The sequence below is a fragment of the Patella vulgata genome, chromosome 6 (genome assembly GCF_932274485.2).
Source record: "Patella vulgata chromosome 6, xgPatVulg1.2, whole genome shotgun sequence".
Taxonomy (NCBI): Eukaryota; Metazoa; Mollusca; class Gastropoda; family Patellidae; genus Patella; species Patella vulgata.
In genome coordinates this window covers 70,610,504-70,628,838 of record NC_065884.2, presented here as the reverse complement: position 1 = coordinate 70,628,838, position 18,335 = coordinate 70,610,504, and the positions used below count along the sequence as shown (strand labels likewise).

The following is an 18,335-nucleotide window of genomic DNA, read 5'->3' as shown; positions in this document are numbered from 1 at the left end:
AATCTCGCCAACAATCACGTGCCTTAACCTCATATACATCTTAGCGATGTTGGTGAAATTTGAGTTGGCCTGAACAAAAAGGTCTAGCCGGACAACACCGGGAGCGAACCAGCGTCTTACTAAGCCACTGTGACTCCCCAGTGTAACCATAAACACACATATTTTCTAAGTTGGCCTAATTCAAACACACTGGTAAACCCATCCCAGCCTGACGAGCCCAGTCAGTATGTCTATTTAATACACCAGGATAGGTCACGCCAATTGGATGCATCAATAGAGAAAGGTTATAATGTCACGTTGTATGACGTCAATAGAAAAAGGTTGTCACGTGGTATGAAATCAATAGAAAGGGGAATACCCCGATTAAAAATTCAAACCAACAAACACATCGCCTGGCTACAGTAGATCGTTAATATTAATAATTACTGATATACATTTCAACTGGCTGCACGTAAGTAGTATACTCAATACTAAATTCTAAACAAACATGATTACGCCAGACTGCAGTAAATATTAATAATTAGAAACGCAGTTAAACGTACATTATGCATGAACAAAATCTGCTTAATGCAGGTTATTCTATAGGACTGAAATGTTATCTAAATCATTATTTAAACATTAACTTATCCAGACCATAGTCAACTCTCGATGCCATCGCTAGTCTGCAATATTTACTGGATTTGAATCCGATCTGCTGCCCAACGATCATTGATTTAATCCAAAAATGGATAATCGAAACTATATTTTTTATCGTACTGACTTTACTAATGATGATCGATGCTAGGCCTAAAATTCAAAAGCTAATATCTCGGTTCAGAGTGATCAATTTGACTGAAATGTATATTGTCCTCGCCCCTGTCCGTCCACAATTGTTTGTCGACACTCTACAGGTCACAACTTTTATCCGATATCAACGAAACTTGAAATATAGGTTTATCTTCCTAAGATCTCGGGTGCTTTCGATATTGGCATGTATCGGACCGTAACTTCATGAATTATGGCCCCTGATTGTACGAAAAAACGCGTTTTAGCTTGTGGGCCCTATAGGGGTAACAATTTTATTCCGATTTAAAAACCGTTTAACTATATCACCGTTACACCGTAATCATGATTGTGTTCGAATTTCGGGAAAATCAGACCAAAACTGACGGACAAAATAACCGCCCCTCGTACGCTAATTGTGTAAAAATATGTCATATCAAGGTTGTCACAATTTTGATGAAACTTGAAATGCATGTTTATAACCCAACGATCTTGGTTGCTTTCGATATTTGCGCATATCGGATCGTAACTTCCTGAATTATGGCCCCTGATTGTACGAAAAATCACGTTTTTAGCTTGTGGTCCCTCTAGAGGTCATAATTTTTATCCGATTTAAAACACCGTTACACCCTAATGATGATTGAGTTTGAAATTCATGAAAATCAGACCAAAACTGCCTGACAAAATGGCCACCCCTCGTATGCAAATAGTGTAAATATATGGTATATAAAGGTTGTGGACCGCCTAAAAGACACAATTTTGATCCGATTTTGATGAAAATTGAAATATATCTTTATCACCCAAAGATCTTGATTCCTGTCTATATTCGCGCATATCGGATCGTAACTTCCTGAATTATGGCCCTTGATTGTTTGTTTAGCTTGTTCTCTATCCATTTCTTGCAAAATGTGGGCGTATCCTGCCTGGCAGCCGCTGGTTAACTATTATAGTGAGAACTACCAGCTCTTTATCTAAACTCCCATAATGCATCTGTAACATTAATAATTACTGATACACATTTAAACTGGCTGCACGTGAGTAGTATAATAAATTGTAGTGAAGTATAAATTAATGTAATGTGATGTGGTTTAAGGTACAGATGTGATATCACCCTTTGATGTTGGCGTACCATTACTTCAAATATTTACAGGCAACTTGCCTATCCTACATTTTTTATACTAGATGAAATATTGGACTCGCTTGACGTGTTTCATTAAAAAGCACGTGTCTGATAAGTGGTTTAATATTCTCGTTCAAGACATTGCATAATAATAATATAAAGATATAGCCCTCGGAATAAAGTCCTCCATCCTGGGTATCCCCAGTCGTCTCATCCCATTCCACCCTACTAACCCCTGAGTTCAAATTATCTGCCCTTGATGACTGTGCTATTTTTATCGACCAATCAAAAACCCGTTAAATGAAAAGGAAGTTGGTGAAGGGAAGTAACTCATTTTGTTGGATCAAACAAGCCGTCATATTGTTATGAACGTCGTAAGTGTATAGTAACGCAGTTATGTAGTCTGACTCCTAATATACAACTTCACTAGAATGGTTCCTCTTGTAAGAATCTAAGGCAGTATGACACATGCAGACATGCCTGGCCATCTGAAATAAAATCCTACATTATTATCAATCCAGTGTGTTCCTGATTATTTATTATCTATCAGAGAAAAACACAAAGATGGCATCTGGCGACAAGGGAACGCTAGATCGGAGACGGGCCTGCACATCTGACGTCATATGTGGATTGTGTTTTAGGGTTAGGCTTGGTCCAGCGTTAGGATGAGGGTTAGCGTTAACCACTCCCCCAAATACTTAAACCTAAAATGTGCAAGTCACCGATTTAGCGTTCTCCCATGCGGCAAGGATTTCAAGAAATCAATAAGCGAGGTAAATACGGTCCAGTTTGAAAACATTTTTCGAAATGTGATGTTTCATTCGACTGACAAAAAAACCCAAAAGAAGAGGAAAGGTAAACAATGACTTCTTTTCCCCCATCCCACAATTTGAAGAGGGAAGCGCTGGTCCTCGTTGGAAAAAATGGCTGATCGAGAAGATTAGAAAGACTGATGATAAGTTTGTATGAAGACTCAAGAAGAAAAGGTGCGCTTTTATTACATTATGCTGAACCGGATGTTGATATTTTCGAAACGCTTCCAAACACAGGTGAAGACGATGATTATGACCGAGCAAAAACTGTCCTAAAGCATATTTTAAGCCTAATTTTAGAGGGGTCACGGTTGCTAAGTGCGTAAGACGCTGGCTCGGTAGCCTGGATGTCGTGTGTTCGATCCCTGCATTGGCCGAGAAAGGTCATCCAGATTTTCCGACGTGGTTCTTCCTTGTCAGCGATGCAGGATGCAGGACGGAGGGCCTGACAAGGACAGCTGTCTAGTCGTTCGGATGACACGAAAAGCCGAGGCCCCGTGTACACATTGACGTACACGTAAAAGGTCAGTTGTTCGCTGTCCCTCATAGCACAATGTATGGCGTATGCCCGTCTTCATTGGACCAGTTCAGAGCAGAACAGTAGAACGTTAAACCCCATTTCATTTCATTTTATAATTTTATAATCTTTAGATTAGTTATTATCAATCAGAGAAAACACAAACATAACAGTAAGCTATGAGGCCAAGACTGGTGTTTTTAAACTGGTTTTTTTATTGGTGCGTAGAATCAAGCTACGGTAACGGGCAGATAATTTGAATACGTGTAAACCCCATGGATAAACCCAGTGTATAGCGGAGTAGAGCAGAATGAGACCATTGGGGATACCCAGGATGAAGGTCTTCGCGCAATATCAATATGTTACTTAATATCTCGCCCTGGGCCATTAAACCACATATAAGTTGGGTATAATCTGGGTGTATTGTAATATAGATTTTTAGTTTTGATTTTTTAAGTTTTAATGGTATTTTGTTTAATTCAGAACAATAATACAGGCAAAGGCGTAACATTAAAAATTCAGATAGATGGCTTACTGGATTTGCCGGAGAACAACAATTGTTATTTCATCCAAGGTATGGAACCAGAGCTGTTCAAACAAATAGGCATTTAGTACAGACACGGGTTGTGTAGATTTATCAAACAAAACACCACAAGCACTATGGGCAACCGTAAAAGTAAAGCACTGTTGGGATCATGTGAGATTGGTGATTATGATAGCATTGTGTCGTTGCTGAAACGCGGAGCGAACGTTGAATATACTGATTTATATGGTAATACTCCACTGCTTGCAGCTATCAAGAATCATGATTATTCCCCTGCCAATACAGAACACAGGGACAAGACTGTGAACACACCTTTAATGGTGGCAGCAAATAATGTAGATATTGTCAGATTGTTGATAAACAGTGGGTGCCAATTAAATAAGACAAATCGGTATAAAGATTCTGCACTACACCTGGCTGCCCGATTTAATAATGTTGAAGTGGTTAAATTACTTGTGAAAAGTGGTATTGATGTTACTCTAACTAATAAGAAAGGCCGGACCGCACAACACATAGCTTCCATGCATGGCCACGAAACAATTGGCAACATATTGGTATCCAACAGTCCTGCACGCCTGCTCCGAAAAGCATTGGTGTCTGGTGAAAGGGTGCTGGTCCATAAATTACTTGAACGCGTCGCTTCCTTGGATATTGCGTTACTAGAAATCCCTTACCGTACGAAGGATTCACTAATGGTGGAGATTTTAATAGAGAGATATCTGAACCAGGATTCCCCCACTTGCAAATGTTTGTTATTTTATCCTGTGGTGAAGTATCGTGACGTAAAGTGGACTAAAATATTAATCGAACGCGGTATTCCCTTCGATGCGTCGTTTCTAGACGTCGCTTATGCAAACCGAGATTTTGAAATGGTGGATACCTTAATCGAGAAGGGCCTGGAACATAATATTGATCAACGAAGTAGTAAACCAATGATAAATTATGCTGTGAAACATAGCGACCTAAAGCGGGTTAAAATATTACTTGAACACGGCAGTCACTTCGATATGTTGTTACTAAACGTCGCTTATATACACAACGATTTCGAAATAGTGAATATCTTGATAGAGAAGGGCTTGGAACATAATATTGATCAGACAAGTGGTACACCAATGATATATTATTGTGCAGTGAATAATGACCATGAATGGGTTCAAAAGCTGTTGAATCATAAAAGTTACAACTATATTCTAAATCGTGTATGGTTGTTTCTAGATCCGACCGACATTTCCAAAGCCACCAATGCGGTTGTCGACTATTTTCGTGTTGATAGGAATCCAATCGGGTTTACAACGTACGAATACTATCGATGTTTTTTTTCCGGTAGTACATCAGCTCAGTGTGCTTGAAGGGCAATTTTGCTACGGCCTTTTTTATTTCGAATTCCAAATGTCACATGACAGGAATTCATCACGAATAACTCAGAACAATGTTCTCATCTTGCGGCTAAGCGGAGTTTACACGATCGACTGACTCATCAGACAAATGGTCGGATGGACAGCTTGTGGCATTGATAGGATCAGTTCTATTCATGTCCAACTCATGCAATAGCCAATCAAATTGCGTTATATTAGACAACGCCATGTGATGTATGGCTTGGCAACCTGAATTCCTGATTAAAGATGTCTTTGACTGTCGCTTCGAGTACTTTGACGTCCTATAAAATTGATTCTAAACCTATCCGCGACTGAATTAGAATATTTAATAACTGTAATAATATTGCTAGAATTTCTGCTCTTGAAATTAATGGTGGCAGTATGTTTCATTAATTAATATCTTTGGCAAGTTAGTAATTTCAAATATATTCACATATGTAGTGTGTACTAAATCAACTTAGGGGTTAAATGACATATTGTTATATAAAAAAGAGTTATTTAGCCAAAACATGTGTCTATAAAATACCATCAGATATCACGTGCATGGAAATTTACCATTGCATCATTTGGCTTAATATAACAAATCATATCGTTAATTGCACAGGTTCAGGGCCATGATCACCCTTGTTTGTGCATGATATCCATAAGTCTTATAAAAGAAATCATATTAAACTTTTAATTCAGACTTCCATTAGATTCCAGAGAGGTTCCATTTGAGTTCCTAGACAGCCGTTAGGCTGGCTAGGGTGGGGAAATGGTTTTAGCTAGTATTGTTATGCTTGTGCTTGTATCCATATTATGCAGCTATATAGAGAATAAAATATAATCATTCATAAGTTGAGATTGATAGGATTATTAAATAATATAATATCACTGGTTAGGTGTGTATATTATCAGGTTAACATGACCTGTAGTAAATTAGAGTAAAATTAAAGTTAAATTGAGGGTCTCTAGGGCGTAGGTTTAAAAAAAAATGTTTTGATATAACTAAGGAATAATAATGATAAGGACACGGAATAGGGAATAAAATAAGGAACTAATGTTGTTTCCGGATCGCAGTAAAAAAAATGGCAAATCTAAGAATAAAGTTTGAGAGTGATTAACTCTAGTTTCCAAGATGGCCGTGTTTTCGACTATGATTCGTTAATTTGTGTTTTTTGTTGTTTCGTATATAATGTAATTTTCGGACTCTAGTCCAAAGTCTCAATATTTTAGTTTTAGTCGGGTTAGGCTAAAAAAGAGTAATTTTAACTTTTGAATAAAAAGTTGAATTGCTATTATTTGTCTTTTTGTGTTGTCCATATATGTGGTTAAATAAGTAGAGTAGTGTAATTTTGAAGCTCTAGTCCAAGGTTTCAAAATTAAGTAATTTGACTTTTGAATAAAAAGTTAGGTTATGGAAAAAATCCCATATAATTAAATATAGGGATGTAGGTTATAGTTTTCCTGGGGAAAAACTAAAATTATTGGCTCGTTAAATTGTGAGATTATTGCAAAGTCATTAATACGAGTTTAATACGAGGTTAAGGTAAACATACGACACTTTTTAGAAAAGTGGAGGTATACGGTAGATTTTATCCGTATATAATTTTGTGTAATTAAATTTTGCTTTAGAAACGTAATATAAACGTTAAATATATATTTGCTAAATGCTATTATGTCATTAATTAAATTTTGCTTTAAATTGTTAATGCGAGGTGGTTAGGAATGTGTAATTTGACATTAGGTCGGATTATTATAAACAATAGGTTCTAACACTGTGTTAAATTTGACGTTTGTGAAAGTCACAATATATAGGACTAGCAGGATACCCGGCTTCGCTCGGGGGTCATAACTCCGAAACCCGAAGTGGTAGACTAACGCCACCTTACCTATGTTACTCCCCGGTCCGAGCTGCCCCTATATCCCAAATTTCAGACTCGGGGCAGACCTAGTGTAGCCGCCAACCTCGAATAGACCGGCTTCGCTCGGGGTCATAACTCCGGAAGTGGTAGACTAACGCCACCTGGCATATGTTACTCCCCGGTCCGAGCTACCCCTATACCCCAAATTTCAGACTCGGGGCAGACCTAGTGTAGCCGCCAACCCTGAACAGACAGACTTTGCTCGGGGGTCATATCTCCGAAACCGGAAGTGGTAGACTAACGCCACCTGGCCTGTTACTCCCCGGTCCGAGCTACCCCTGTACCCCAAATTTCAGAGTCGGGGCAGACCTTGTGTAGCCCCCAACCCCGAACAGAACGGCTTCGCTCGGGGGTCATAACTCCGAAACCGGAAGTGGTAGACTAACGCCACCAGGCCTATGTTACTCCCCGGTCCGAGCTACCCTATACTCCAAATTTCAGACTCGGGGCAGATGTAGCCGCCAACCCCGAACAGACCGGCTTTGCTCGGGGGTCATAACTCCGAAACCGGAAGTAGTAGACTAACGCCACCTGGACTATGTTACTCCGCGGTCCGAGCTACCCCTATACCCCAAATTTCAGACTCGGGGCAGACCTAGTGTAGCCGCCAATCCCGAACAGACAGACAGACAGACAGACAAACGACAGTCACAAATATATATATAGATAGATATTTCTCAGTCAGTAATGTGACCTTTTGACCTAATCATATTAATCTACGATTTGGTATGTGAGCTAACACGGATAAAATTGTACAAACCAATCATACGTAGAAGAACAAAAAAGAAAGTTTTCAACTTGATATTATGGTAGCTGATACAGACCAATACAAATCCAAGAAGAAGAAATGGTTTACCAGTTTACCAAATTGAGATTTCCTGAGACAGAATTTAAAGTGACACTGAACTTTATAAAATATTACGTGATGTGTTTTGAAATTAGGACACTTGAAGATTTAACAAAGACAATTTGTGTTTTCTGTGCTTAGGCTTAGTGAATTTTCATAGGATTTTACAGTGATGAACTTTTTGGAGAGCTTTTGCATGCAACTTTTGATTTTTGATTATTTGTGTTTTTATTTCATAGCTTTGTTTTATGGTATAGTAAGCATATATATGTGCATGAATAATTATAGGGTTTAGTACATGGCAGATTTTAAGAGTCTCCTACCTCTTCATTTCGCATAAATCTTAGAAGACGGGGAGGTGATAATTATATATGTCGATTTTCGAGATTTCTGCTACATTTATGAATGCTTATATAACTCTACCTAATACCGAGCAAACAGTCTTTAACAGAGGGACGAATGTAATAATATTGCTGGAATTTTTGCTCTTGAAATTAATGGTGGCAGTATATTTCATTTATTAATATCTTTGGCAAGTTAGTAATTTCAAACATATTCACATATGTAGTGTGTACTAAATCAACTTAGGGTTTAAATGACATATTGTTCTATAAAAAAAAAGAGTTATTTAGCCAAAACATGTGTCTATAAAATACCATCAGATATCACGTGCATGGAACTTTACCATTTCATCATTTGGCTTAATTTAACCAATCATATCGTTAATTGCACAGGTTCAGGGTCATGATCACCCTTGTTTGTGCATGATATCCATAAGTCTTATAAACGAAATCATATTAAACTTTAAGTCAGACTTCCATTAGATTCCAGAGAGGTTCCGTGAGGCTGGCTAGGGTGGGGAAATAGTTTTAGCTAGTATTGCTATGCTTGTGCTTGTATTCATATTATGCAGTTATATATATAAAATGTAGAAGCGAACTGTTGCATTGTTATTCCTGGTAAGACACACGTCTTAAGAAAAGAGTAAGAAGTAAATACACAACGTGAAGCAGAAGTAAAGACAGCTAGAAACAAATATTCTAGACGATCACAAGGCTACAGAAATATGTAGTAAGAAAAGATGCATGAGTCGTACGTAGGATGTGGCGACCGGTTTCTGACATCGCCCGCTCTCCACGTCAAAAGACCTATGGTGCTACATTACATTGTATACGAAACATGGACTTTGTGGAGCCCGCGGCATCTACACCAAGACGGGGATGAGAAGCGTCGCCTTACTGCGAAATTATTGAGTTACTAAGAAGGAACAAATGTTAATGTTGCCATACAACGTATAGATTAGAAGTTTGAATCATTGTATTGTGTAAACAGTCGTCCAATATGTTGCATCCGACGGTTGTATGGATTGATTGTATCGTCTAAACGCCGCTTAAATGTATGCGGAGAGCGAAATATGTGTGTATGTTTGACACTCATACAACAGTGTATATTTAGCAAATAACTCAACTTTAGCAAGATTGTCAACTTTGGAACACTGTATCCACAGCTGAATTTCCAATGCCTAAAAAGGCACAGATGTATGTTCTTTCTAAACCTTAGAGCTTATTTCTTACCCCATAATATGTTGTTCTTAAATCGTATAATAGAACACAAATGCTTTTAACAACCACATTGTTTAATCGCGGGTGTTAGTGACATTTTAAAACGTTATATCTTTCAAATTATTTTGAGGAATCCATCATATCAAGTATGCTGGAAAAATTTGATTGAAACAAAATCCCCATAAGGCAGAAGAAACCCTGAACTACTTAGCGCTAAGCTAAGAAAAATACAAGGCATGCCGACAAGTTGAATTCCATATTTTAAAGAACCCCTTTGTGTATCAGTGCAGCTCGTCAGAAATAATGTCATTGTGTTTATTTGTTGTATATGGGTATAATTTGGGGGTTTATTCCCTCGAAGGCACAGTTATTGACCGTAACGGATTAAAGGAGGTCGTTTTCGACGCCTTCGTGGGAATCCAGCTCCTAGGGATTAAAATGGATTAAAAATGTAACAATGGAGTTATAGATTGTTATGATCAGAATTTACACTTTCACAATCTCCAATGTGATTAATTAACTAACATTTTAACACGTTTGGAATAGGACTTTAAGAAATAAAAACAAATTAATTTAATTTCACCAAATAAGACACCCTGTCGAAATACTCGACTTAAAGTAGCCAAGTCTCTAACTCAATATCATCCAAAATCTTCTACATTGCAAACACGAATTATTTGTCAATTTAAATCAACGTTGATGTTGTGAACTTACGGGGAAAAGATGGGCTTCTGATAACCAATAATTAAGACAAAATAAACATTTTACCATTGGTACACGAATACAATGAACTCGTAGAACGAGGCTAGATATATCCCACAAGTCATGTCAAACGGTGACGTTATGTTCTTATTTGGAAAGCATGCACAATAAACACTATTGGTAAAGAGTGGAAAAAACAGACGCTAGAGATTGTCACTCGATTGAGACTTCTGGCGTATTTCACCGAACATAAGTGATTAGGAATTACAGTAAAAACAGAAACGATTAAATGTCAATAAGTTTATATACATTCACATTACATTATTATATGCGTTGCGACCCATTTGTGTCAATTTCTAGATCCAAAATATTAGCGATTTAGCTCCTTTATGTTAATTCCTCTTCTTCGGGTCTACTTTTTCATTTCTGGAGCTGACTTTAGATTTGGGAATGTTTATATTAAGATTCATATTGAATACTTGGATGATATGATGATTTTCATTATTAGTTGCCAATTGGTGAATAAAATTCAGAGTGAACATAAATTCACAAAATCTTTAACACCGTTAATTGGGTCCTAACAACAGCATACCCCCCTTTAAACGAAAGACGACAAGTCAAGATCTGCGCCTGTTTTTATACACCCACATTTTCATGTGGACGTATTATACCGTCGCCCCTGTTTGTCCGTCCGTCCGTTCACAATTTGTTTGTGGACACTCTACAGGTCACAATTTTTATCCGATTTTGACTAAACTTGAAATATAAGTCTATCTTCCAAAATCTCCGTTCCTTTCGATATTGGCATGTATCGGACCATACTTCATTGATTATGGTTCTCTGATTGTACGAAGACCACGTTTTTAGCTTGTGGATATTCGAGAGGTTACAATTTTCATCTGATTTTGATGAAACTTGAAATGCCTGTTTATAACCCAAAGATCTCAATTCCTTTCGAAATCGGATTGTAACTTATTGAATTGTGGTCCCGGAGTTCGAATTTCGTGAAAATCGAACCACAATTGCCGGTCAAAATGGCCGCCCTTGTACGCAAATAGTGTAAAAATATGGTACATCAAGGTTGTGGACCCTCTAGAGGTCACAATGTTCATCCGATATTGATGAATCTTGGAATGCATGTTTATATCCCAAAGATCTTGGTTCCTTTCGATATTCGCGCATATCGGATTGTAACTTCCTTAATTATGACCCTTGATTGTATGAAAAATCGCTTTTTAAGCTTGTGGTCCCTCTAGAGGTAACAATTTTTATCCGATTTAAAAAAAACCGTTGGGGTATTTCACCGTTACACCGTAATGGTGGTTGAGGTCGAATTTCGTGAAAATCGGACCAATACTGCCGTTGTACGTAAAGAGTTTAAAAATATGGTATATCAAGTTTGTGGACCCTCTAGATGTTACAATTTTAATCCGCACATCGGATCATAACGTACGAAAAATCGCGCTTTTAACTTGTGGTCCCTGTAGAGCTCACAATTTTTATCCGATTTAAAAACAAAACGTTTTGATATAACACCTTTACACACTAATGATGGTCGAGGTCGAATTTCGTGAAAATCGGACCAAAACTGTAGGGACAACAAATTGCCCGCCCCTTGTACGCAAATAGTGTAAACATCTATTACATCAGGGCTGTGGACCTCCTAGAGGTCACAATTTTGATGAAACTTGACATGCATGTTCCTTTCGATATTCGCGCATATCGGACCGTAACTTCCTGAATTATGGCCCTTGATTTTACGAAAAATCTCGTTTTGAGCTTTTGGTTCCTCTAATGGTCACAATTTTTTGTGATTATACCACAGGTATACACTAATGATGGTGGAGTTCGAATTTCTTGCAAATTCAGTGTGCTATGACGGAAATTTTGCCCGGACAACGGCAATACGACCTACTCTTATATCGAATTCCAACTGTCAAGGGATCTTTTACGTTCACGCCAAAGTGTACATGGAACCTCGGTTTTCCGTCCCATCCGAACGACTCGACAGCTGTCCCTGTCAGGCCGCCTGTCAAGCCACAAATACAAGGGTAAACCATCTGGGTGACTTTTCTCGGCCAATTCAGGGATCGAACACCCGACCTCCAGACTGGAATAATATAATATAATATAATATAGGTTTTGACCCCCAACCAATAACTAACAGACAAGACTGTCTGCTAGAAGTAACCAATAGCTAACAGACAAGTTTAGACAGACAAGATTGTCTGCTAGAAGTAACCAATTGCTAACAGACAAGAATACATCTAGGTCAAAATATTCACCTCTTAGCACAATGGATTGATCTGTTCTAATCACGTTAGTGATCAGTTCTATCCAATGGTCACCCACGATACTAATTTATAGTAGAAAACACATAATATAACAAAAAGAAACGAAACGAAATGCAATATTAATAGTAGATTGAACCTTACAATTCAGCCAGAAGTTATTAATGTGCTAGGAAAATGTTTATATTTTCTTAAAAATAATAAATTGTTCTTTTAAATGGTATGTGATAATATAATATACTTGTAATTTGCTTTTTCATATTTCATTTCGCTGCGACAAGACAGCATCCTATATCAATACGGCCTCGATATCTGCTACCCAACCCCTCGTGTACCTTACAATTCACCCTGTAGATGTTAATGTGCCGGGAAAATGTTTATATTTTATAAACGATAATAAATTTCTCTTTTAAATGGTATCGTCTACTGCTGCCCCATCCCCCACAACCCACTCTTATACCTTAATATTCGCCAAGAAGATATTAATGTGCCAGGACATTGATTATATTTTCTGTAAGATGATAAAAAGTTCTTTTAAATGGTATATGATAATATACTTGGAATTTGATTTTTCATATGACATTTTGTTGCCGCAAATAACAGCATCCTGTATAAATATACCGCCTCAAGGTCTGCTACCTCACCCCTCTTATACCCCACAATTCACCCTGTAGATATTAATGTGCAACATCATATTCGCAATTTGATTTTTCGAGTAGCATTTCGCCGCTGTATAAATATCGTCTCGATGTTTGGCACCTTCCCACCCTTATCGTTTCCTTATATTCATCAAGGTATTATGCCAGGAAATGTTTGTATTGTATTGAAAACTATAGCTGATGTAAAGTACTCCTGTCTGTCAACAATTTGGCCTTCGGCTTGATAGGGCTGCTGTTACAATGCAATGTTTTTAATTTGATGTCAAACAATAAAGTAACAATAGAAAGAATAATGTCGCCCTTCATATTTTAACGCGACAATACGACATTTTCACCCGACACCACGACACTGAAAATGTCGTATTGTCGGTTTAAATTGTCGTATTGTCGGATTAAAATATCGTGATGTCTGCCGAGGTTTGCCGAGTGGCGTCCCCCTGTCTGTAGTGCAGGACAAAGGAACCGGTAGAGAAAAGTGTCTGTGTAGATGGGACAACACATGCTCCTGTGTACATTGGCGTGTACATAAAAGATCCCTTCACATTGTGAATTCGGTGAAGAAATGCCACTGTACAAAGAACATGTCTCTTACCTTGTGAATTCGATGAAAATGAAAAGGGATTTAACGTCTTACTGTTCTCCTCTGACTAGGCTAATGAAGACGGACGTTAAACCCCACTTCATTTCATTTAATTTTCCTATACTTTTCTGCTGCAATCAGACTATTCAAGATGGACATACGTTATGCAGTGTGCTATGACAGACATTTTCTATGGACAGTGGCGTTTTGTCATCGAATTCCAACCGTGAAGAGTTATTTTATGTGATTTGAATGACATTTTCAATACATTCATTTTGCATTATCTATTTTTGAATGGCCAGGCATTTTCATATGAAAAAAGACACTTTAATGATTTAACCTTGCATCAAATAGATAGTGCAATGCATTTCCCGACAAACAATGGCATTTCATGAATCAATTACTATAACATTCAAGGCAATATAATGTGTAATATTTTTAATGAATTAAAATAGATAATTGTAGAGGTAAGTCAGGCAATACTGACACCTGTTAAAAATTAAAGCAGTTCTGAAAAGTCAGGCAATACTGACACTTATTAAATGAAACAAAACTATTCACGACAATCAGGCAATACTGACACATTATATTGGCTACCGATTAAAAGCTTCCACGCCTATGGCAAATCCCAATGGCTGACCTTATGTTCTGGGCAAACTTTTCTAATCCTATATCCTTGAGGTGTACACCATCAGGCTGCAACAAATTGCGGCGGTTGCGCCACATCCCTCGGTGTACCCAAAATGTAAAGATAGGCCAGGTGGAGGCCCTGGCCTTTAAAAGGGTGTTGAGGCGATAGACCGAGTCATTAAATAGGTCAGATCGCCTTTTCAAAAGTTGTCCCACAATCACATGTTTGACCCCTTTAATGTTAACTAGGAAATGGACGAGTTTCAGTAATTTAAAAACAATATTGTCATTATTCTTTCCCGGTTTAATGCCATTTTCCCCCATTTGGAGTAAAACACAGTCGAATGTAGCCGGCGACATGTCTCTCAGGTGGCGGTAAATACATTTTGGTCCTCGGTACAAAGTACACACGCCAAGTCCCCCCCAAAAATGTTTGGATATGATTGCCATCTAATCCCATGTTTTTTGGAATTACGATTAACATTCTCAGTGTAGTCTTCCAACCGAGTTATGAATGAATGACCCAAAATCATGACTTTGAAGACCATCTTGAGTCTACTTCTGTCTGGTGGTTCAAGGATAAGTATCACCAACAGACAGAATTTAGGACACCACGTTCTGTTAGAACAATTTGAAGGGCCTTCTGAGATATTGAGATTCCAATGCCTAAAACTGGGTTGAAATGTGATAATGTTGATGAGAATCTTATACATTAATAAAGTCAGGCAATACTAACACTTGTTAAATCAAACAAAACCGTTGAGGAAAGTCAGGCAATACTGGCACTTTATATACAAATTCAAAAAACAACCACGCCTATGGCAAATGCCAATCTCCGTTTTGGACATGTCATTATAGGGCTGGGGGGGGGGGGCGTTGCCTTTAACATGGTGTTCAGGCGGTAAACGGATTGATTAAAAAGATCCGATCGCCTTTTCCATAGCTACCCCACAATCACATGCTTCACCCCTTTGATGTTTACCAGAAAATGGGCGAGTTCTATTATTTTAAAAACCATGTTATCATTATTTTGTCCTGGTTTAATATCATTCTCACCCATTTGCAGGAATACCCGCATCGAATGACAATAGAGACATATCTCTTGGGTGGCGGTAAATGTATTTATGTCGTTCGTAAAATATAAACATTTTCCTGGCACATTAATATCTAAAGGGTGAATTGTAAGGTACAAGAGGGGTTGGGTAGCAGACATCGAGGCCATATTGATATAGGATGCTGTCATTTGCGGCAACGAAAAGTTATATGAAAAATCAAATTCCAAATATAATGTCATATACTATTTAAAGAGAAACTATTGTCGTTCATAAAATATAATCATTTTCCTGACACATTAATATCTACAGGGTGAATTGTAAGGTATAAGAGGGGTGGGGTAGCAGACATCGCGGCCGTATTGATATAGGATGCTGTCTTGTCGCAGCCAAATGCAATATGAAAAATCAAATTCCAAGTATATTATCACATACCATTTAAAAGAACAATTTATTATCTTTAAGAAAATATAAATATTTTCCTGGCACATTTAATTAACTTCAGGGTGAATTGTAAGGTTCAATCTACTATTAATATTGTATTTCGTTTCTTTGTGTTAACGTTAAACCCCATTTCATTTCATTTCATTTCATTTCTTTGTGTTATATTCTGTGTTTTCTACTATAAATAAGTATCGACGGCGACCATTGGATAGAATTGATCACGTGAGGTGAATATTTTGACCTAGATGTATTCTTGTCTGTTAGTTATTGGTTACTTCTAGTAGACAATCTTGTCTGCCTAAACTTGTCTGTTAGCTATTGGTTACTTCTAGCAGACAGTCTTGTCTGTTAGTTATTGGTTACTTCTAGTAGACAATCTTGTCTGTTAGTGGGGGGTTGGATGGCCGAATGGTTCGCACGTGTGTTCTATATCATAAAGCCTGCCATTGAGTAAACTGGCGTGGTTTCGAATCCCCGGTTGTACGTGACAAGAAGTAGGGTCGCCTGGCCAACCTCGTGGGTTTTCGTCCGGTCCTCCGGTCCCCCCCACTGCTAACGACCCCTACGCTCAAGCGAATTATTGAAATAAAATTAAAACCTTATGTTAGTCCCGAAATGACCTAGCTTGTGTCGAGTTAGTTATTGGTTAAGGTTTTTACTCGTATATCTCAGGGGGTTTGATAGGCCAGTCTTAACACATACCCGATATAACTATATAGTCATGATTATGTCAAATCGAAAAATATATAAAAAAAATTATCAGCTCGAAATAGCTACTCAATGTATAGTTTCTGCTTTTAAAGGGCTTTGTCCCAAACGTAAAGCACCACACAAGGCACCTGCCTGTGTATCCGTCCACATCTACAACTTCTAGTGTTAATTCTGGCATTGTTATCAGATCAAGTGCAAAATCTAAGAAATGTAGTTGGCATATCTTGTTTCTTCTCACGAATTAATAGTTTTGCAGTGAAGAATTTAATGGAATGCCCTTCCAGCAATCTATAACATATCTCGAGGTTTGCAGGAGTTCCCCATTTGGCGATTTCCAGCAGCACACTCTGTATGTTTTCTCCGTTATTTGTTGTTTACACTGAAGATCTTCCTGAACATTCTCCTTCTGGAAACTTATACATTGTCATCTTTGCAACCTCCCTTGCATTGGACTGAAAGAAATATTCTGCTAAGTCACTTGTCAAAATCGTTATTTCTTAAAGAAATATATATTAAAACATGACAGATATCTTTAAGGGCAAGTCAGCCACTTTCTCTCCATTTCCATTGATCTTCCTGGGAATCATACCTCTCAACTGTGGTATTTTTTGTACATGACCGACAGTGCACTTTTCATACAAATCATCTGCAAGCCAGTCCATCAAAACATCGCGTATATCATCTTCGTCATGACCGTTCTGTAAAACCCGTTTTATCATAAGACGATGGTTCATGATTGACTTTTTTATGACGTAAGTTGAACACGACTGACCCAAGTTTAAATGAGTTTTGTAGGAACCTAAACGCGAAATATCGTATGTAATGTAGTCTGTACAGAAATTATTATAAACACCAAATAATAACGGTCTAGGGCTAAACATCGAAGAATACGAGTCCAGAAATCAACGCTGCTCGATTCATCGGCAACAAAACGAAAAAACGATGTTCCGAGATTACCAATGACATTTATAACAGATCTTGCGTTCAAAACACGAATATAAATGGGTTCAAAGTTCCCTTGATTTCACCACTATATATATATTATATAAGTATCACACCGTTTCCCACTAAATGACGAAAAAAACCAACACGTATATCAGTGAAAAGTAGGACTCGGCATCGCCGGCACGAGCCCACAATAGATAGAAGGGGTCCCACTGTCCAGGACTTTGAAAATCCGATAGAGGGCCCTACCACTGCCACTAGCAGATGTCGTCCTCGTTTTTTTGGAGGGGCGGGGTGCTGCTGCTGATTTTGTGGCCATATAAATCCAAAGCATCCCCTACTTTGTTTTGAAAGACCAAATGGGACAATATTCATGATTCTTGTTTCTACATTCCAGTTTGAATATTTTAGACATGAACGCAAAATTCTAAAATAATGATTCATGTTTCTACATTCTTATGTCAACATTTCATGCACAAAATCAACATTTAAACAAAAAATTGACTTTATGTTTCATTTTCGGCGTTTTATCAGTAATTTTTATATATCATTAAATTTTAAAATTAAAAAATAATTTCTTAATTTTACACGACAAAGAAATCAATTCATCTCCCCTGTATTGCTATCTTTACATTGGCTCCCAATTCAGCAAAGAATTAAGTTCAAGTTACTCCTCTTCGTCTTCAAAACGTTAAACGGCCAAGCTCCATCTTATATAAAAAGTCTTGTCGAACCCTATACTACCAGCAGAAATCTCCGTTCTCAGAAAAAACATCTTCTAAAATCTCCAGCCATTAACTTACAACTACCACAATCAATAATACAATCACCATCTGTGGGCCATTTCAAATCTCAACTCAAAACGTTATTTCAAAAC

General features: G+C 37.7%; 1 protein-coding gene across 1 annotated transcript; it reads left to right on the top strand.

Moving 5' to 3' along the window:
* The first annotated feature begins 358 nt into the window (after positions 1-358).
* LOC126825519 (ankyrin repeat and KH domain-containing protein 1) lies at positions 359-8,821 on the top strand. The gene is made up of 2 exons (XM_050555168.2): positions 359-451; positions 3,695-8,821. Exon 2 carries the CDS (start codon positions 3,872-3,874, stop codon positions 5,102-5,104), a length of 1,233 nt encoding a protein of 410 aa, XP_050411125.1. The 5' UTR covers positions 359-451; positions 3,695-3,871; the 3' UTR covers positions 5,105-8,821.
* Positions 8,822-18,335: the final 9,514 nt, after the last annotated feature.